General features: G+C 41.5%; 1 protein-coding gene across 1 annotated transcript in view; it reads right to left on the bottom strand.

The window, feature by feature from the left end:
• The window catches only part of zranb2 (zinc finger, RAN-binding domain containing 2), a 30,218-nt gene extending 11,771 nt beyond the window's left edge, over positions 1-18,447 (bottom strand). Inside the window, exons 1-6 of the mRNA XM_052012233.1 lie at positions 18,052-18,447; positions 13,254-13,306; positions 6,539-6,647; positions 6,133-6,215; positions 5,177-5,253; positions 112-243 (exon numbers count right to left, since the gene is read on the bottom strand). Of these exons, the coding sequence (XP_051868193.1) occupies positions 112-243; positions 5,177-5,253; positions 6,133-6,215; positions 6,539-6,647; positions 13,254-13,306; positions 18,052-18,122 (525 nt within the window). The 5' untranslated portion in view covers positions 18,123-18,447. The remainder of the gene's footprint in view (positions 1-111; positions 244-5,176; positions 5,254-6,132; positions 6,216-6,538; positions 6,648-13,253; positions 13,307-18,051) is intronic.
• Positions 18,448-22,290: the final 3,843 nt, after the last annotated feature.

Genomic DNA, 22,290 nt, shown 5'->3' with positions numbered 1-22,290 from the left:
ACCTTCCACACATGCACGTTCCCATATTAAGGTTGTGGCTTTTATTTGACGCTCAGAACCATAGGCAATTTCCATATTAAACTCTGAGCTGGAAAACAGAACAGTACTCACATCTAGTTTGTATTTGGAAAGATCACCATCCTCATCATCTTCATCATCATCTTTTTCACTTTCAATTTCCTCCTGAAGTATAGTTTTGGGTCCAACTGGCTTTCCACGAAATTTCTTCTTTTTCCTTCCAAACTAATTTTGAAAAATCAATGTAGGAATTAATGTAACAATTTTGCAAATGGTGCCTTCCATTTGGATGCTCTAATACTTTATAAAAAGATTCAGTTAAATTTTGGAGTGAAACTCTGTAGTCAAAAATAACTGGCATGTCAAAAGAATTACTATTTCAAAAACAAATTTAATTTTGATATTCAAATACCAAGTTCAAAATCTCCTTATCCAATCTTTGGAAATCAATTTTTACCATCTCAAGGCAGCAATAAGAGGAGACTGTGGTATTTTAGAACTTGTGGAGCACGAGCTGGTGCTGGAGAGCAAGATATGAATAGTGAAGGTGCAGTTAAGGATATTATTGTCGTGGAGCAAGATAGTGTATACAGACACAAATAAAACAAAAGATCACCTTGTGTTCAAAGTTGCAGGGAACCCGAGTACCCAGCAACCAATGCAATTTGGGGGGGGGGGGGGGGGGGGGGGGGGGGGGGGGGGGGGGGGGGGGGGGGGGGGGGGGGGGGGGGTGGGGGGGGGGGGGGGGGGGGGGGGGGGGGGGGGGGGGGGGGGGGGGGGGGGGGGGGGGTGGGGGTGTGTTGTTGAAGTCAAGAATGACAGTCTTAGTCTTTCCAATTGTTTAACAAGAAGAAAATCTGGCATAGCCATATAACGTGCTTGCATTAAGCTAATGCAGAGGACTAGCACAATGGAGCTCAGTGCCACAGCAAGGTCCAACAACTCCAATACTATTGAACCAATAGCTGAACTCAAAGAGCTATGATTAGCCATCATAAAAACGTACCTCCAGGTAAGAGAATGTACCACCCTCACTTTTCCTACATGCAAGTTATTCATAAAGCTGACTCTTTATTCATAAAGTGTAAACATGTATATTCAGAAAAACAATATGCCCAACCCATTCGGCTTTGCCATCTTAAAAAAATAATTGAAAGTTTGAATGCTCAGACAGTAATTCAGCTTGGAACTAAAGTGAGGTGAGTACCAACTTGGAAATTACACAAAGATTTTTTTATATATGAAAAAAGAGCCATCAACAACATACCTAAATATTAGAGACAAAGCAATTCTTATTCGGTCTGGCTAAATTACAGATCCAGAGATTTATCATCAGCCATTAATATGGAAGTAACTTCAGCAAATGCACTGCAGCAGTTTAAATGGCAGCCTACACCACCCAAGGACAAATGGACAAGCAATAAATGTTATGCGGAATTACCATCATGGTAAATGGATTTGATTTAGGACAGATCCATTAGCTCATGACAGATCAAAATTTGGGTGGACCATCAGCAGCAGAAATACACCAAACCAAATCTATAACTTCAAGGCCTTTTCACGGTCATCAGAAAAGAACTGAACCCTGGGTCATAACCAGATCACATCAGAAGCAGCACAAGCTGACTCCCCAAAGACTTAAGATTTCCTACCATCCACCAAAGAACACCAAAAATACATTAGCAGACAGCCCACTTAACTAGATGACTGCAGCTCAAAAGAAATTGACAGCCAGGCCATAGGAATCAGTCCCGCAAGTATAATGCCAATTCCTTCTTGCCACTGGGTCAAATTCTAGCGGTCATTAACCAATGGAACTACCCTCATGGACTGCAGTAGTTCAAGGTTGTGATCACCTGCTCAAGGGACATAGAACCATAGAACACTACAGCACAGAAAACAGGCCCTTCTCATCTGTGCCAAAACTTTATTCCGCTAGTCCCATTTACCTGCAACCAGTCCATAACCCTCCAGACCTCTCCCATCCATGTACCTATCCAATTTATTTTTAAAACTCAAGAGTGAGCCTGCATTTACTACATCAGATGGCAGCCCATTCCATACTCCCACCACTCTGAGTGAAGAAGTTCCCCCTAAATCTTTCCCCTTAAAGCCATGCCCTCTCGTACTCATCTCTCCTAATCTAGGTGGAAAGAGCCTACTCGCATTAACTCTGTCTATACCCCTCATAATTTTGTAAACCTCTATCAAATCTCCTCCCATTCTTCTGCACTCCCAGGAATAAAGTCCTAACCTGTTCAATCTTTCCCTGTAACTCAACTCCTGAAGAACCGGCAACATTCTAGTAAATCTCCTCTGCACTCTTTCAATCTTACAAATATCCTTCCTATAGTTAGGTGACCAGAACTGCACACAATACTCCAGGTTTGGCCTCACCAATGTCTTATACAACCTCACAACATCCCAACTCCTATACTCAATACTCTGATTTGAATGCCAGGATGCCAAAAGCCTGTTTTTTTAAAGAAAACAACCCTGTCTACCTGTGACACCACTTTCAGGGAATAATGTATCTGAACTCCCAGATCCCTTTGTTCCTCTGCACTCCTCAGTGCCCTACCATTTACTGTGCATGTCCTACCTTGATTTGTCCTTCCAAAATGCAACACCTCACACTTGTCTGCATTAAATTCCATCTGCCATTTTCCGTCCCATTCTTCCACTTGGTTCAGATCCCTCTGTAAGCTTTGAAAGCCTTCCTCGCTGTCCACTATGCCTCCAATCTTAGTGTCAACAGCAAACTTGCTGATCCAATTTACTACATCATCATCTAGATCATTGATATAGACAACAAACAACAATGGCCCCAGCACAGATCCCTGAGGCACACTACTAGTCACAGGCCTCCAGTCTGAGAAACAATCATCCACTAACACTGTCTTCTCCCACACAGCCAATTTCGAATCCAGTTTACAACCTTTCCATGGATACCTAGTGACTGAACCTTCTGAACTAACCTCCCATGTCGGACCTTGTCAAAGGCCTTACTAAAGTCCATGTAGACAACATCCACAGCCTTTTCTTCATCTACTTTCTTGGTAACCTCCTCAAAAAATCTACAAGATCCGTTAAACACGATCTACCACGCACAAAGCCATGCTGACTATCCTTAATCAGCCCTTGGTTGTCCAAATATTTGTATATCCAATCTCTCAGAACACCTTCCAATAATTTACCTGCTACTGATGTCAGGCTCACCGGCCTGTAATTACCTGGTTTACTTTTAGATCCTTTTTTAAACAATGGAACAAGCTACCCTCCAGTCCTCTGGCACCGTACCCATGGCTAAGGGCATTTTAAATATATCTGCCAGGGCCCCTGCAATTTCTACACTAGTCTCTCTCAATGTCCGAGGAAATATCTTCTCAGACCCAGGGGATTTATCTACCTTTATTCACTATAAGGCATCAAGCACCTCCTCTTTAATCTCTATATGTTCCATGACGCTATTGCTTGTTTCCCTTCCTTCCATATCCACTATGCCAGGTTCCTGAGTAAATATTGATGCAAAAAAAAAACTGTTTAAGATCTCCCCCATCTCCTGAAGCTCCACACATAGATGACCACTCTGATCTTCTAGGGGACCAATTTTGTCTCTTACTATCCTTTTACTCTTAATATACTTGTAGAAACCCTTCGGGTTTACCTTCACATTATCTGCCAAAGCAACCTCATGTCTTCTTTTTGCCTTCCTGATTTCCTTTAGTATTTTCTTACTTTTTCTATACTCTTCAAGTACCTCATTTGTTCCTAGTTGCCTATACCTACCATACACCTCTCTTTTTCTTACGCAGAGCACCAATATCTTTTGAAAACCAAGGTTCCCTATGCTTGTTAACTTTGCCTTTAATCCTGGCAGGAACATGCAAACTCTGCACTCTCAAAATTTCACCTTTGAAGGCCTTCCACTTACTGAACACATCCTTGCCAGAAAACAACTTATCCCAATCCGCCCTTCCTAGATCCTTTCTCATTTCTACAAAATTGGCCTCCCTCCAATTTAGAACCTCAACTTGAGGACCAGACCTGTCCTTATCCATAATTAACTGGAAACTAATGAAATTATGGTCACTGGACCCAAATGCTCACCTACACATACTTCTGTTACCTGACCTGTCTGGTTCCCTAATAGGAGATCAAGTATTGCATTCTCTCTCATTGGTACCTCTATATATTGATTTAGAATACTTTCCTGAACACATTTGACAAATTCCAAGCCATCCAGCCCTTTCAGTGTGGGAGTCCCAGTCAATAATGTGGAAAGTTAAAATCCCCCACTATTACAAGTTTGTTTCTTACATCAGTCTGCTATCTCACTACATGGGGATGGGCATTAAATGTTTGCCTTACAAAGAAACATAAAATAGAAGGCGATTTGCCTGTTGAGTCTCCTCCACCCAACAATATGATCACTGATAGACATCCTTCTCAATACCATATTCCTGCCCTTTCCCCATATGCTTTGCTGTATTGTGCGCCATAGTATTTACCTACCGTCTCCCAAAAATGTTAAGGGACTTGGCCTCTACAGCCTTCTGCAGAAGCAAATTCTACAGGCTTACTTCTGTGTGAAGTCATTTTTCCTTATCTCAGTCCTAAACCTCACCCTGTAACTCGAGACTGATTGTTCGATGTAGAAAGAAGGGAAAACATTCTCCCTGCATGTTTTTTTTTTCCCCCATGTGAATGAAAAGAAAAAAAAATCACATGGTATTGATATGGATTTGGCAAATGTACTACAGCAATTCAAATGGCAGCCCACATCACCCAAGGGTAAATATGGCTAAACAATAAATGTCCTTTCCATGGACACCTGCAACACAGAAGTGAATGCCAAAAATACAGGGCATTTAACAGGTTAACAACAGCTAAAGCTGAAGAACAAGCTACGAATTAAAGAACAAAAGAGCAAGTGGCAAATAATTTTTTCTTAAGTGGAAGAAGGTAGAGGGGATGTAGATGGCAAATAAGATAGATAATGGGTCAAAAATCCAGAGACTGAGACATCAATGCCAGCAAGGCAAAGAAGTGGTTGTGCCAGATAGGGAGGAGGGAGACGCTATCACCGGTCTGCAACTCTGCTGCAAAAGTACAAGGCTATCCATGAGTCTGTATTTTAAGCTGAGATGTATCTCACCTCATCATATTCGTCATCAGACTCTTCACGCTCAATGTATTCTACATTTTCTCTTTCATTAAATCCACCTCCATATCCTGTAGGAAAATGAAGTGATATGAAAGCATTTAAATATTCTGATCAAAGGATTACATTCAGCTTCCCTCTTTAGACATACTATGTCTATTTTCTAAAAACAGAGGTCAAACACTTAAGCAATTGCAGATTATTCGATTACAAATTAAACTCCAAATGTAAGATCACGTGACAAATACTGAGCAAGCCAAAATGTTAAAATTGTTGTAAAGCTCATTTCCATTTCAAGTACATTTACAACAATATTAATGGCAATCCAATTACAACATCAGGAAACTAATCAAGTGTACAACTATAAGTCATCAAACAAGATACACGACTGCAGAAATTCAGGAACAACACTAACATTTTATATGAAAGTTAATTACTCAAGAGAAAGGTGATAGCTAATGTTCTAATTAGTCACATGAAAGCATGCATCCAAAACTTAAGCTAAACAGAAAATTCATTTCTACAGCATTTTCAATGCAAAAAAAAAAAATCACATAGAGGCTTAATAACGTACACCCACCCAAAGCAGCATATGTTTGGAGGAAGGAGAAAAAGCTTAGTCAAAGATGTGGATTTTAAATAGTGATCCAAAAATTCAGAGTTCAGCATCATTCAATAAAGCAATGATGCTTGTTGTGCATGCATGTGAAAAATCTGATTAGCAAATGGTATTCTGAACTACATCTTTTAAAAACCTGACCATATCAGGTTAGATCTAATTACAATCTGAAGCAAAAAATGGTTACAGCCAAACAAGAGTTTACAGATATCAATCTAACCCATCCAATTTTCTTTTATTATCCCATGTATTTATAGTTTTGAAAATGGCTGCAGAAAGAATTCCATGAAATGCTTTTAATGATAGTGCAATTTACACATTCCAATCTTACCAGTCCTTTCTTCTAATTTGGCATACTTTGGAGTGTTGCACATGTTGCACTCTGATCTTCTTGCCCAATTCACATTTCCACAGCTAAAAATAAATTTATGATCAGTTACTATATCAAAATATAAAAAGTACTAGATTTTATGCATACTTTCAGTTGTGAACCTGATTACAAAAATTAGTAAAGCAAGCTCTTTTTCTGAATCAGAATGAGTTTTGCTACGTCTTGTGTAAAATCAATTGTTTAAACAAGCCCAATAAAAGTTCTTGCCCACTGCCATAACTCAGCATAAATTTTTGGCATAATTAAATGCAAATAGAATTATCTTATTTTGAATATTTAACATTCATACTTTTAGTACAAAATGCCACAGTATTTCCAAAGTGCATTATACCGCATTAAACCTCACGTTTTACACTGCCAGTCATTAGCACTGAAAAGGCCACGGCTCTTTTCTGCAAGAGTCTTTCCAATTTCAGTTCCTCCAGCCTTCATTAGCTTTGCTTCGCATGTTCTTTCTTGAAAAAAAAACAAATATAGAATTAAAATTTTCCCCAGGTTGAAATGTTATGATATTTTAAAAATGCAACAACGTTATGCCTTAATCTTGTACTGCAGACTATCATTTTGCTATGTGCCATGGGAATGAATATGTGATAAGGATCCAACCAGTAAGAGCAACAAACTCGATTCACCCAAACAAAGCAATAAACTAGAGACAAGATACATGAAGGTTGATTTAAATTAGTTGCATGGGTGTTACATATTTAGAGATTTGTGGTAAATAATTTCAAATTCATATCATTTTTTAGTTAATAAACAGTACAACTTGGGGATCCAAACAAGCCACCTGATTGTGCATTTTCAATACTATGATCTTGCTTCCATTAATGCTGATTTTTATATCTTCCGAAGCAGAAACGAGAAACTAATTCATTTCATGATACAAATAAACAGCAAGTTATTATTATTCACATGATAAAAGCATTTGCCTCATTATTGGGGCAAACTTACTGTACATTAGGAAGCCTGGGCTGATTCACAGCAGCGTCCCTCAGTCGCCACTGAAACTAGTTTCTAGTTGTTCCAAGCACAGAATGTTCCAGACTGAGCTCTCCAAAGAATATTTGACCTGCACACTCAGCTGTATCAGAAAATTGGCTCAGTGACCTGCCAAGTTATTGCTACTTTGAATAAGGACCATCATTTTATTAGATTATCATTGCTTAACCCCTAGGAAGGCAAGATAAAGAGAGGTACGTATACCTTCCACTCTCTGTAGAAATTACACAAAACAAGCTGCTAGAGGAAGTGTTAGAAGCGGGTACAATTACAATGTTTAAAAAACACTTGGACAGGTTCATGTATAGGATAGAGGGATATGGGCCAAATGCACGCAACTAGGATTAGCATCGATCGGCAAATTGGTCAGCATGGACAAGTTGTGCCAAAGAGCCTGTTTCCCTGCTATATGAATCTATGAATCCAATTTTTTAGTCAATATTTGTTATTGTAGTGGAGAATGGGAGTGGGGCTGTGTTACCCAGAAAAAAATCCCTTAAGGTGTTGCAGAGATAAACTTACAAAATCTGGCTTTGCCAAAATTATTAGAGATCTGAATAAAACCCTGTCTTGAACTAACTGGAAATTGCTGTGCAATGTGGTCAGCAACTCCCTTCATGCCATTAATGTGGAAATGCAAGGTACATAATTTGGATTGCTCTAATCAATAGCTTCAGAGCATTGACCATGAGAACTAACTTTTTATAAATTGAATCTAACACCAACTTATCAAACTTATCCCAAAATTTCTGTCAGGACAAAAGTGCATCTGCCCAATTATAATACCAGAAGCAATGGAGTTGATGCAATTACTTACTTATTACAACATCTAGCTCATCAGGTCTATGCCAGCTTTCAGCAGAGCAGTCCCATTACTCTTCCTTCTCTCATTTCCCTGTTACCCTAGAACTTATTTTCTTTCATATGTCAATCAACCCCCACCCACCCCCTTCCCGTCACCCCATCCCTTCTGCCACTTACACTAAGAGGTCATTTTCTATAGCCAATTAGCCTACCAGCACACCTTTGGAATATAGGAGGAAACCAGAGCAACCTCTGGAAATCTATGCAGTTATGGCGTGAACATGCAAACTTCATGCAGATAGCACCCAAGGCCAGGATTACACCTGGGTACCTTGAGCTGCAAGGCAGCAACACGAATCTCTCAGAACAAAGCTGTATTGATAACCAATCCATTATTTCTGTTGTGTCTGTCTGGCAGGCAAACTACCCAATTAGTCTCACTTCTTTGTTTCTTCCCAATTGTCTTGTAATTCCCCCCCACCCCCTAGCATTTATACAAAATCCTTTTAAAGATCACCTTTCAGTCCCTACAGGCAATGCATTCTCCATCACAGCACTTAATTCTGTGCTCCCTTACTGGCCCTTCTCCCACAATTTATTTTGAACACCTTTATCCATCTTTAAATGTACATAATCCTAATTTTTCAAACTGCAAGTTCCAGTAAATCTCTCCTGACATATCTCAAGCCTTAACATCTATCCTAATGCGTAGCATTGCTCAATCCTCCAAATCTGCTGGAAGGATAATCCCAAAAGATTTCAGACCATAAAACACAGGAGCAGAATTAGGCCATTCGGCCCATCAAGTCTGCTCCGCCATTTGATCATGGCTGATTTAGTTTTCCGTCCCAACCCCATTCTCCTGCCTTCTCCCTGTAACCTTTGACACCCTTACTAATCAAGAATCTATCCACAGACAGGTGGAGACCTATTGGCCTCCACAACCATCTGTGGCAATGAATTCCACAGATTCACTACCCTCTGGCTAGTGAAATTCCTCCTCATCTGTTCTAAAGGGACGTCCTTCTATTCTGAAGCTGTGCCCTCTGGTCCTAGACTCTCCCATAACTGGAAACATCCTCTCCACGTCCACTCTATCCAGGCCTTTCAATATTCTGTAGGTTTCAATGAGATTCCCCCTCTTCCTTCTAAACTCCAGCGAGTACAGGCCCAGAGCTATCAAACACTTCATACATTAACCTTTCCATTCCCGGGACCATTCTGGACCCTCTCCCATGCCAGTATATCCTTCCTTATATATTGGGCCCAAAACTGCTCACAATTTTATGTATATTAAGGGAAAAAAAAGAGTAACTAGAGGGAATAGGGCCCCTCAAAGACCAAAGCGGACATCTTTGTGTGGAGCTGCAGGAGACAGGCGAGGTCCTCAATGAATAGTTCTGTTTTCACCGCAGTGAAGAACATGAAAACTTCAGAACTTGAGATAGTTAATGGGAATAGTCCATTTACAGCAGATGTGGTTCTGGACGTCTTAAAACGTATTAAAGTAGATAAATCTCCAGGGCTTGATCAGGTATATCCAAGAACACTCAGGGGAGCTAGAGAAGAAATTGCAGGTGCCCTTGCTGAGATATATGCATCATTAGTGACAGGCGAAGTGCTGAAAGGCTGGAGGGTGGCTAATGTTGTGCCTTTGGAACATAGAACAGTACAGCACAGGAACAGGTCCTTCGGCCCACAATGTTGTGCTGAACTAATTACATTAGTAATAAAATGCCCAGCTAAACTAGTCCCTTCTGCCCACACAGTGTCCAAATCCTACCATTTCCCTCACATTCACGTGCCTATCTAAGAGCTTCTTGAACACCCCTATCGTATTTGTCTCCACCACCACTCCAGGCAGCACATTCCAGGCACCCAACACTGAAAAAAAAACTTACCCCCATTACCTTAAATGCATGCCCTCTGGTATTAGACTTTTCAACCCTGGGGAAGAGATACCGGCTGTCTACTTAATCTAAGCCTCTCGTAATCTTACAAACCTATCAGATCTCCTCTCAACTGCTCCAGAGAGAACAACCCAAGTTTGTCTAACATATAGCACATATAGTTCATAGCACATGCCCTCTAATCCAGGCAGCATCTTGGTAAACCTCTTCTGCACCCTCTCCAAGCCTCGACATCCTTCCTATAATGGGGCAACCAGAACCGAAAGCAATACTCCACATGTGGAGTAACTAAAGTTTTATAAAGCTGCAGCCAATGCCTCAACCAATGAAGGCAAGCACGCCGTATGCCTTCTTTACTGCCCCATCAACCTGCGTAGCTACTTTAAGGGTGCCATGAACTTGGATCCCAAGATCCCTCTGCTTATCAACACTTAAGGGTCTTGCCATTAACAGTGTACTGTCTCTATATTTGATCTCCCAGTGTGCAAAACTTCACACTTGGCCAGGTTGAACACCATCTGCCATTTCTCCGCCCATATCTGCAGCTGATCTATATCCCTCTGTATCCTTTGCCAGTCCTCTTTATTTAAGGGCTACATAGAAAAACCTAAGAACTATAGACCAGTAAGCTTAATATGTGACAGGTCAGTTACTAGAAGAAATTCTGAGGGATAAGATTTACAAGCATTTAGAAAGATGGGTTGATTAGGGCCAGTCAGCATGGCTTTGTGCGTGAGAGATTACAAATTTGATCAAGTTTTTTTTTGAAGAAGTAACCAAGAAGGTCAATGAGCGAACGGTGGCAGAGGTAATTTATATGGACTTCAGTAAGGCCTTTGATGAGGTTCTGTATGTTAGGCTGCTATGGAAAGTTAGATCGCATGGGATCCAGGGAGAGCTAATTAATTGAATACACAATTGGTTTGATGGTAGGAAGCAGAGGATGATGGTAGGTTGTTTTTTGGATTGGAGGCTCATGACTAGTGGTGTTTCCCACAGGTCGATGTTAGGCCCATTGTTATTTGTGAATTATATCAATGATTTGGATGAGAATGTACAAGGCACAGTTAGTAAGTTTGCAGATGATATTAAAATAGGTGGTGTCATTGACAGTGAAGATGGTTATCAGGATTTACGGAGGGATCTTGATCAGTTAGGTAAGTGGGCCGAGGAATGGCAAATGGAGATTAATTCAGGTAAGTGTGAGGTGTTGCATTTTGGGAAGACAAATGAGAGTAGGACATTCACAGTGAACTGTAGGGTCCTGAGGAGTGTTGTAGAGGAGGAACCTAAGAGTACAAGTAATGGCTCCCTGGAAGTAGACAGGGTGGTGAAGGTGGTTTTTGGCACACTGGTCTTCATCAGTCAGGGTATTCCGTATAGAAGTTGGGATGTTACATTGCAGCTGTACAAGATGTTGGTGAGGCTGCATTTGGAGTACTGTGTTCAGTTTTGGTCACCCTGCTCTAGGAAAAATGCCATTAAACTGGAAAGAGTGCAGAGAACATTTGAGGATGTTGCCAAGACTCAAGGGACTGAGATACAGAGAGAGGTTGACCAGGCTAGGACTTTTTTCATTCGAATATAGCAGAATAAGGGGTGGTCTTACAGAGGTGTAAGAAATCATGAGGGGTACATATAGAGTGAATGCACAGTCTTTTTCCCAGGGTTGGGGAATCAAGAACTAAAGGATATAGTTCAAGGTGAGAGGGGAGAGATTTAATAGAAACCTGAGGGGGGGGGGGGGGGGGGGGGGGGGGGGGGGGGGGGGGGGCGCGCAACTTTTTCACCCAGATGGTGATCAGTATATGGAATGAGCTGCCAGAGGAAGTGGTTGATGCGAGTAAGTTAATAACATTTGAAAGGTACTCAGACAGGTACATGGATAGGAAAATTTTAGAAGGACATTGGCCAAATGGGACTAGCTTAGTTACGAATCTTGATCAACATGGACCAGGTGGGCCGAAGGGGCCATTTCTGTGCTTATGACTAAGCATACCAAATCAGCTTCCTCTCCCAAACCAACATCCCCAGTACAGGTCCTATTTACTCTCAGTTGACTGTGTTGGGTAGGCCCTGACTCATGAAATAGACATTCTATTCCAAGTTCCTTCATGGAAGAAGGCTACCAGATGAATCAAAAAATAGATTCATGGACATACTCAAAAAATCTTCCTTGAAATGCAACATCCTCAATGACTCCTAGGAATCTCTGGACAATGGCCACTCAAAATGGAGAAGTAGTATTTCAGTATGGAATGAAAAGAGAGGCCAGAGGTTCCCAGGAGTTGTTTGGGATGTTGCATTTAGCATCAGGTGCACAATGAGCCCTGTAAGTGGTGAAAGGAACACACCACTTTAAGCTAGCCACCCACTCCACCATAGAAGCTGTAGTTCTCACATTGTCCTCATTTGCCACCTCAGAAACCACAAAACCAGAGTGGAAGCAAGTCATTCTTGATCCCAAGGAACTACGCAAGATGGAGAATCGAGTACAATATTGCAGCAGAGCCTATACAATGTTTTATTATAATTTAACATAACTTCCTTGCTTTTGACCTGACAACAATAAGAGAGGACTGCTAACCGTGCAAGAACTGGGCACTGCAAATACTTGAAGGAAAGCTCAAACAATTAAATGTGTTTTCATTGTAGTCAAAATCTAAGTAGAGACACAAATTAATAAAACAGTAAACTATTTTACTTTGGGCTTACAACTAAAGTCACATGTCCAAGCTAGAGCACAGCTAGAAAATCCAAAAGTAAGGTGTACATGATACCAAAGGTGATAAATGATGAGGTTGAATTCTACTTTAAAAAAAGTGTTAAGTGGGATTGGAGGTTAGTAAAGGTGTAAAAATTGCTTGATTTGCCTGGCCAAGGGAGGAGGGAAGTCAGAAAGAGCAGGAGAAGCTTCTTGCATGTTACAAAGCTGTGAAATTAGTTCCTAGAGCTACTGTTAGAGATAAAAATGTTCATGGTTAGACTGGATAGGCAAATAAAGGAAAAGGCATATTGAAACAGGGTAGCTAAGTAATGTCAAAATAATACACATCTGGAAGATAAACTAGATGGATTGGGCTCGGTCAACTGCCGATTCCATGCTACAACTTGTGCAAGTTCAAGCCTCAATACTATCCATGACTGAATAACAAGGTAAAACCACACACGTACAAAGTGACCATACAAGCAAAAAGTTAGTGTCTCCAGAAAAGCATTAATCTTTAGGTTTGGGAAGAAAATTTTTTAAAAATTACTCAATTCTAATGCAAACCTATCTAAATAGACATATAAAGCATGATGTGCGACTGGCGATCAGCAACGTGGACAAAACCTTGCATCACTTACCTTTTCCACATCTGTTACAGTTTGTTCTTCTTGCAAAATTTACATTTCCACACCTAAGACAAAATGTAAAAAGAATGAGCAAATAGTTTGGTTTTAAATAGAGCATTAGCATTTCCATTTTGAGTACCCTATTCTTGGAAAATCCTGTCATTACATTCAATAATTTTAGAATTTCTGTATTTATTTTTTGCTTCAGCTTTTAAATAAATGTTTAAAGTGCATACTTTCCAGAAGCCAACATTCACTGTTCCAGACAACTTTATCACCACAGTATTATCACTTCTATTAAGAAGCAATTCAAATGGCACCATAAACACTAGTCTTTGAATAAAAGACTTCAACCATATATTACTTTTGCAATTTAATATTAAATACCTCACTGCTGGCTTAAACCAACTGATCTTGGAATTGCATAATTCAAGAAAAACAAAATCCAGGAACTTGGTATGGAACTCTTAAAAACGTCAAACTGAAAAAACATCTTAAATGAGTGTGGAGGGAGAAGAGGTCATTATGAAACAATGCAGCAAAGATAAATGGAAAAATAAAAGGACAACATTGAGTATACATGAAAAATACACTCCATATATCAGCAAACTCAAGTTGAGAGATTCCCATCAAAAGTGGAATTAAAAAGCAATGACCTGCACAGGTATGATTAACTAGATCGAGAAGACCATACTGAAATGCTGGAACAGTATCAAGTCTTCCTCCACCTCCTCCTTCTGCCTGCCCCCCCAAAAATTTTTCTGCATCCCAATTACAAGTGGTAATTTACAGCAGCCAATTAACCTACCAGTACATTTCTGGGATATGGGAGGAAAGGGGAACCCCCAAGTTCAAACGGTCACAGCAAGAACACGTATATTCTGCGCAGACAGCACTGGGGGTTGGGATCGAACCCTACTCATTAGCAATGGGGCAGCAGCACTATCTTTTGCATCACTGTACCACCCCATGTCCCGTGTCAAGACAACTTCTCCACACTTACAAATGGCTTTGATGCAAACAGTAATTAACTGAATATTCTGCTTTGGGGGGAGTGTGGGGCCTTTTTGGTTCACTTGATTGACTGCATTCTTCCCAGTTTTCTCTCAAGCTGCACATTTGAGTGCTCAAAGTTTCAGCCAAGCAGAAATGGCCTCATACCAGAGGACCTCCTAGTCTACCATTTGCAACATATTCCTGCAGAGAATTCTAGCAGGTGTATGCCTTTTGCTAAAGTTTTGGATCACTTTAGTATTATTCATCTAAGAGCTACAACCAAGTTCAAAAAAAAATTCCCCAAATTTTTAAGAACACATGTAGGAGCAGGAATGAGCTACTGTCCTCTCAAGTGTGCTGTGAAGTTGAATATGATCATGGCCAATCCACACTGGCCTCAACTTCTCTTCTGTGCCAGTTCCCCCAAACCCCTTGGTCTTTCACAAATTTATCTGTTTCCATCTTAAACATATCTGATGATCTGGCCTCTATCACCTTCGGGGGAAGTTGAGAGAAGAAATCTTCATGCACCTCAGTTTTAATTACTGGCTCCTTATTTTGTAGCTATATCCCTTTGTGACTTCCCCACTGGTGGAAACATCAACACCTACTCTATAAGGCTCCCCAAGGATCTTGTATGTTTGAATAAGGGCACCCCTCATTCTTCTAAACTCCAAGGAATACAGACCCAAACTGTCTACTCCCTCATTATAGGGCAACCCTCATCCCAGGAATTAGCCTGGTGTATCTTCTTTGAACCGTCTCCAATGCTACTGTGTCTTTCTGTTTCCTATTATTAATTCACCAGTCTCATTCTCTAGAGGCCCCACACTTATCAGAGCCCCCTTCCCCTCCCCCCCCCCCCCCCATTTATATATCCATAGAAACTCTCACTGTTTGTTTTAGGTTGGTCTCCTTCTCATGGAATTCCTCTTTCTAATTGGAATAAATTCCTGCTGAGCTTTATGGACCAGCTTTTTGAATATCTGCCACTGCTCATCTCCTGAGCTACCTCTTAGCTTATTCTCCCATTCCACCTCTCACAACTCCACCCTCATAATGGACCTTATTTAAATCAGTAGTTTTGGTCCTGTAGTGTTCACCCTCAAACTATATCTGGAACTCTACCATCCACTGTTTCTACGTCATAACTCAACAGCACTCTGATACCTCTGTTGATTAACAATGCTATCCTGCCTCCCCTCCCTCTGGCCTGTTCTTTTGGGACACTGTATAATCGGTAATATTGAGCACTCAACTCTTGTCACCCTTGAACTGCATTTCGTCTTAGCTATTAGATCATGATGCTATCAGTCCTATCAACGCATCAATCTTATTGCAAACCTTCTGTGCATTCAAATAAAAACCATTAAGCTTCCAATGTTTTGTTTTTCTTACTCACTTCTGTTCTGTGCTGCCTACTTTTGTTTACACTTTCTGCCCCAACCTTTTAAGATGATACCTTGAGGTATGTCTTAACACAAAGGCTACAAAAGATGTGCAGTTAAAACAAAAGGTACTGTAGATGCTGGAAACTCAAAATAAATACTCAAACACATCAGCTACTCAACATCTGCAGAGACACAAAAAGTAGTGATGTTTCAGGTCAATGACCAGAGAAGGGGAGGGAGAAGAAAAGTGTATTAAAGATTTTCCTTGGATGGTGAACAATGAGAGTTGGATGATGCCAGACAAGAGTGGGTAGTAATACAGCAAGGAAAGAAATAAATGATGGTCTAGGAGTGTTATTATAAATAACATCCAATACTTGAAATTGTTGGCCTCGATATTCAATCAGAATATCATTAATGCGGAATAAAGTGCTGTTCTTCAAGCTTCATTTCGAATCAGATCAGGACACAAGGCAGGAGTATGGGAGAACAATCTGCTGGAGGAACTCAGTGGGTTGAGCAGCATCTGTGGGAAAAGGAATCGTTGATGTTTCAGGTCAAACCCCTGTATCAGGACTGAGAGGGGAGAGGGAAGATGGCTAGTATAAAGAAGAGGGGGGAAGTGGTGAGAGGGGAGCCCAAGGTGATTGGTGAACTGAAGAGGGGTGAAAGATGATGGGCAGGTTTTAATCGGGGGGGGGGGGGGAAGAGGAGGGAGAAGGAGGATGAGGGTGGAGTTGGGAGACAGTGGCAGGTGGATGACAGATGGAGGCAGACAAAGAAAAAAAAAGGGGAGGAGGGAGAGGAGTAGGAACACAAAGGGCTACCAGTGCTGGAATCTGATAAGTAAAGGAAGTGATAATGGCAACCATTAGGGAAGAGGTGAATGGTAAATGGAGCCAGAACCAGACAGTAGAGTGGAGGGGCCTGTGGGTGAACTGTGTGTGTAGTGTGTGGATAGAACCAGGAGGAGGAGGAGGGGGATAGGAAAGATGACAAAAATGGGAGGACTGTAGGAGGATTGGAAAAGGAAAAAAGAAACACAGGGTTACCTAAAATTGGAAAACTCAATGTTCATGCCATTGGGTTGTGGACTACCCAGGCAGAATACGAGATGCTGTTCCTCTAGTTTGCATTGGGCCTTACCCTAACAATGGAGATCGCCGAGAATGGACAGGTCAGTGTGAGAATGGGAAGGGGAATTGAAACAGCATGGCCACTGCAAATGGAGTGTCTGTCCTCTGCAAAACAGTAAGGGAGAACAACAGGCACATTGATACACTGGAGACTAGGAGAGGTTGAATGGTAGAAAAGGTGACAGGACTAGCTGAGGGGGGGGGGGGGGGTGTGAAGGCTTGTTTACGATAATTGATCTGTCCAGAGATGCAAGCAAAAGGACTAAAGTAACAAGAGGAGAGAGAAAAAAAGAAAACAATGTTTATTGTCTGGTCCCTTAGGCTTTGCTGTATCCAGTGTTCAGCCATTTCTTGCTATCACCTGAAGTAATGATAGCTTTTTGTGATAAGAATCTCAGGAAGCCCCCCAGGATACTCTTTCAAATGACTTTGAGGAATTGATAAGATACAGTTGATTTCCACAGGTGGCAGGCCAATCTCAAAAAGATTACCACATCTTTCAGGAGTGTGTTTTCTGTGATAACTACCAGGACTTAAGAAAATGTACTTGCAATAATAAACTATGATCTGTTCATTTCATATATGCATTTAATTAGAAGTTATTTGACAACACATTCCAATTTGTTGTTAGTTCATTTTGGTGCCATTTCTTCCAATTTATTGGTACAAAAGTAGTAAAAATAATTTCATCCCCTGCGATCGTTTGTAAAACTAAAAAGAGGAGAGTTATTAATATCACTAATTAGGTTGTAAGAATTAGAGTACCCTGGAATTCGCACAACAACACGGCAGATGGTAATCAGCCTTGCTCGAATTTGTAGGTAGATAACCAGGCACGATAAAAAGAAAAGCCCCGAATAATAAAAGAATACGCTATAAAGGTAATTACACCACAGCCTTGCAAAGAGTTGGGAATGCAATCTACAGGAGGTCATTGAGATCCCCGAAAATGAACACCCATGGCCTCAAGATGCAAAGCAGATCCTATTAAAAGATAAAAGTCATGTTTCTTTAAACGGCAGTGTTAGCATCGCTTACTAAGAAAAGAAGTGTAAACTTTTCAAAATCGGTGACTACACTTTTGAGTGGGGGGAATGGCTGTTTATTGTCAGCTTGATGCCCACTGACTACAGCGGACGGGCCCACAACGCAGGTCCTTTATTCCACCTGGTCTCGGAACCTCCAACGCCGCCTTCCCCTGCCTTCGCGCCCGTCCCCAACCCCTCACCCTGGCCCCGTTCTGCAGCAGACCAGCCCACCTCCCCTTCTGGCATTCACACGTCTTACTTTTTATCGGGGCAGATCCAGTCGCCGTCGCTAACGCGAAAGCTCTTCGCCGACATCTTTTCCGCTTCCATTGAAGAGGCGGAGATCGGGGAAGGGGGGTGGGGGTGGCGAAGGCTGAGGCCGACTCGATCGAGAGCGAAAGAAACTTTCACCGGGCGCACCGACACCAGATCCTTGCGCCCCGCTCCCCTAGTGTCCGGGGAAGAAGTGCATTAACTCTCCTCCCGAATTTACCGCGGGCTCTCCCTCGTCCACAAGAAGCGGCAGAGGCCCAGCTTCCAGCAGGCAGCTCAATCAAGAGAAGCCTGGTCGTGCCAACGCAAAGCTTCCCGGGATACAGGAGGGCTTTCAGTCCCGCCATTTGATTGGCTGAACCGCCCACAGAAAACGCCAGCCGTAAATTCAGGAGATTGCTAGATTTAAAGGTACACAGATTAGGAAAATCCCAAATTCACATGCATCAAAATAGGCAAAATTTCTTTGTTTATAATTATCAGTATGACTTTTTCAAAGAATGTGCATTTTTTTTTCTGGCAGCTAATCTAAAAGGGAATCCTGAAGTTTTCTTTAGGCGTACGAATTGTAATCAGGGACTGGGGACCAATAAAGCACATTAGAGGACATGGCGGAAACATAAATTGCCTATTTTGTAAAGTTCTCTCCTCAGTTCAGGTGTTATCGGGGTTGGACAATAAAAGCCTGTGTTCAGAGGACATGGCAGAAATGTAAATTGCCTATTTTGTAAAGAACTAAGTTCTCTCCTCAGTTCAGATGTTATTGGGGATGGACAATAAAAGCTTGTGTTGTCACTGATGCTTTCATCTTGTGGATGAATAGGTAAAAAGGGTTGCCAATCCTGTATTAAACAGGGAAAACTATATTTAAATGGGAAATTGGCTGTTCATTTCAATATGCGTAAGGGATGCACATCATGAACAGGCCCTTCAGCCCGCGATGTCTGCACTGACCATGGTGCCAAATGAAACTAATCACATCTGCCTGCAAATGATCTATACCCCTCCATTCCCTGCATGTTCATATCTCTTTCTAAATGCCTCTTAAACACCACTATCATGTTTGCTTCCATCACCACCTTTGATAGTGTGTTCCAGTCCATTCTCTGTGTAAAAAAACTTGCCCTGCACATCTCCTTTAAACTTTCCTCCCCTCACCTTAAAGCTATGCCCTCCAGTATTTAACATTTCTACGCCGGGAAAGACACTCTGACTATCCACCCTACCTATGCCTCTCAAAATTTTGTAAGCTTCTCCCCTCAACCTCCGACGCTACAGAGAAAACAATCTAAGTCTGTCCAACCTCTTCTTACAGCTAATACTCTCTAATCCAGGCAGCATCAGAATCAGGTTTATTATCACTGACTTGTATGTCATGAAATTTGTTGTTTTGTGGCAGCAGTACAGTGCAAAGATATAAAATTACTATAAATTACAAAATAAATAAGTAGTGAAAAAAGAAAGGAATAACAGGGTAGTGTTCATGGACCGTTCAGAAATCTGATGGCAGAGGGGAAGAAGCTGCTCCTAAATAACTTAGTGTGGGTCTTCAGGCTCCTGTACCTCCTCCCCAATGGTAGTAACGAGAAGAGGGTGTGTCCCGGATGGTTCTGGTCCTTAGTGATGGATGCCACCTTCTTGAGGAACTGCCGCTTGAAGATCTCCTCGATGCTGGGGAGAGTTGTGCCCGTGAAGGAACTGGCTGAGTCTCCAACCCTCTGCAGCCTCTTATGATCCTGTGCATTGGAGCCTCCATACCAGGCTGTGATGCAACCAGTCAGAATCCTCTCCACCGTGCCATGCCAAATCTCCTCAAACTGCTAATGAAGTAGAGCCGCTGGCGTGCCTCTCCTCTCCTCTGCACCCTCTGAAAAGCCTCCATATCCTTCCGGTAATGGGGCAACCAAAGCTGAATGCAATACTCCAAATACAGCCAAATCAAAGTTTTACACAGCTGCAACATGACTTCCTGATTCCTGATTCTTATACTCAATGCCCCAACTGATGAAGGCAAGCATGCCATATGCCTTCTTTACCACCCTGTCAACCTGTGTAGCCACTTTCAGAGAACTATCGACTTGGACCCCAAGATCCCTCTGTACTTCAATGCTGTTAAGGGTCTTGCCATTTACTGTGTACGTAGCCCTTACATTTGACCTCCCAAAATGCAAAACCTTATACTTGCCCAGATTAAGCTCCATTTGCCATTTCTCTGCCCATATCTGAAACTGGTCTATATCCAGCTGTATCCTTTGACAACCTTCTTCACTGTCCACAACTCCACAAATTTTTGTGTCATCTGCAAACTTACTAATCAACCCATCGACATTTTCATCCAAGTCGTTTGTGCCTATCACAAACAGCAGAGGTCCCAGCACTGATCCCTGCAGAACACCACTGATCACAGACCTCCAATCAGAATAACGCCCCTCTGCCACTACCCTCCGCCTTCAATGGCCAAGCCAATTTTGAATCCTATCTACTACTGTGGATCCCATGCATCTTCTGGATTACCATGGGGGACCATGTCAAATGCCTTACTAAAATCCATGTAGACAACATCCACTGCCCTATTCATGTTGACTATCCCTACTACTGGTAGTTATCACAGAAAATACACTCCTGAATGATTCCCAAAACTTGCTGTCCCTGTCTTTTATCCTGACTGGAATATGCCAGTCCTGAATTCTGATCAGTTGGTCTTTAAATGACTTCCACATGGCAGATGTGGACTTGTCCAACAACAGCTGTTCCCAGTCTACTCTCCCTAGCTCCTGCCCAATTATGTTGTAATTTGCCTTCCCTCAGTTGAGCATTTTCTCCTGAGGTCCACACTTGCCCTTATTCAAAGCTATCTTAAAACTGTTCCCTAAATGCTCTCCCACTAAACTCCAATCACCTGGCCATGTTCATACAAGGTCTAGTATGGCTCCTCCTCTAGTTGGACTATCTACAGTCTATTCCAAGAAACTTACTTGGATGCATTGAAAACAAATTTGCCCTGTCTAAGCCTCTTCCACTAAGAAAGTTCCAATCAATACGATCCTGTCCCAGGCCATGATTGAAGCAATAAACAGAAATATGGCCATTACTGGGTGGAAAGGAAGGTGGAGAGAAAATGAAGGAGGAAGATGTGGGAAGGGGAACACTTTACAGGCCCAAAGGTCCGGATTTTTGTAGTAAATAGCCTGAAGTGTCTATTAATGCCAACTAAATTAAATTTAATTGAATATAGAAATGCTGGAAATACTCCATCGGTCCATTCACAACTGTGGAGAGAGAAACAGGGTTAACCTTCTTAGGTTGATGACCTTTCATCAGAACCAGGATAAGGTAGAAAACAAGCATGTTTTAAATTGCAGAGGAAGTGAGGGGTGGAGAGAACAAAGGGAAGGCCTGAGGGATTCTGCCACTGAGAATTTACAGGAATTCTTGGAGGGTTATCCTATCAAGGCAAAGCAAGCACTGCCCACAATCAAGTTAATCAGGTAGGATTAACATATACTGGAACACATACTGGAAGGACTGATTGCTCTTAAAGCAGTAAGTTACTAGGTCCAGATGGGATGCATCCTAGCTTGTTGAGGGAAGGAAGGATGGAAAATATAAAATTACCTGTTAGAACCTTCCACTCCTCCTTAGGGATGATATCAGAGGAATATTGAAAAGCATGTAAGGATAAACTCAGGAACAAGATGCTGGTTAGTTTAAACTTGTTGGATAAAAGCAGATTGACAACAGAAAGCAGAAACGGATTTATTAAATGAAGGTTAACAAAAACACTACTGATGCTGAAGAACTGAAATAAAAACAGAAAATGCTGGAAGTGCAGCAGGCCAAGCAGCATCCAAGGAGAGAAAAACAGAGTTAACATTTCTGGTCAATGATCTTTCATCGGAAATGGTGTGTTTGTAGAGAAGTTTGAGAGGATTTTTTTAAAGTGTTCATAACGATGAATGATCTGGACAAGAAGAGATCAATTTTTTTTTAATTGATAGAAACATTAAGAAAGTGAGGACATAGGCTTTGGGAGATTGTCAAAACTGTCATCTTACCATACTCTTCATATAGCTCTGTAGATGTTCCCCCTTCAAATATTTATCCAATTCTATTTTATTTTAAAGACATTTAAAGAACCAAAGGTGACACGTGGATAAACTTTTTTACCCAGTGAATGGTCATGATCTAGAATATACTATCTGCAAAAGAGCTGGAAGCAGATTTA

The sequence above is a fragment of the Pristis pectinata genome, chromosome 3 (assembly GCF_009764475.1).
Source record: "Pristis pectinata isolate sPriPec2 chromosome 3, sPriPec2.1.pri, whole genome shotgun sequence".
Classification (NCBI taxonomy): Eukaryota; Metazoa; Chordata; class Chondrichthyes; order Rhinopristiformes; family Pristidae; genus Pristis; species Pristis pectinata.
Note: the sequence above shows the minus strand (reverse complement) of the source record. Positions and strands in the feature narration are given on the sequence as shown.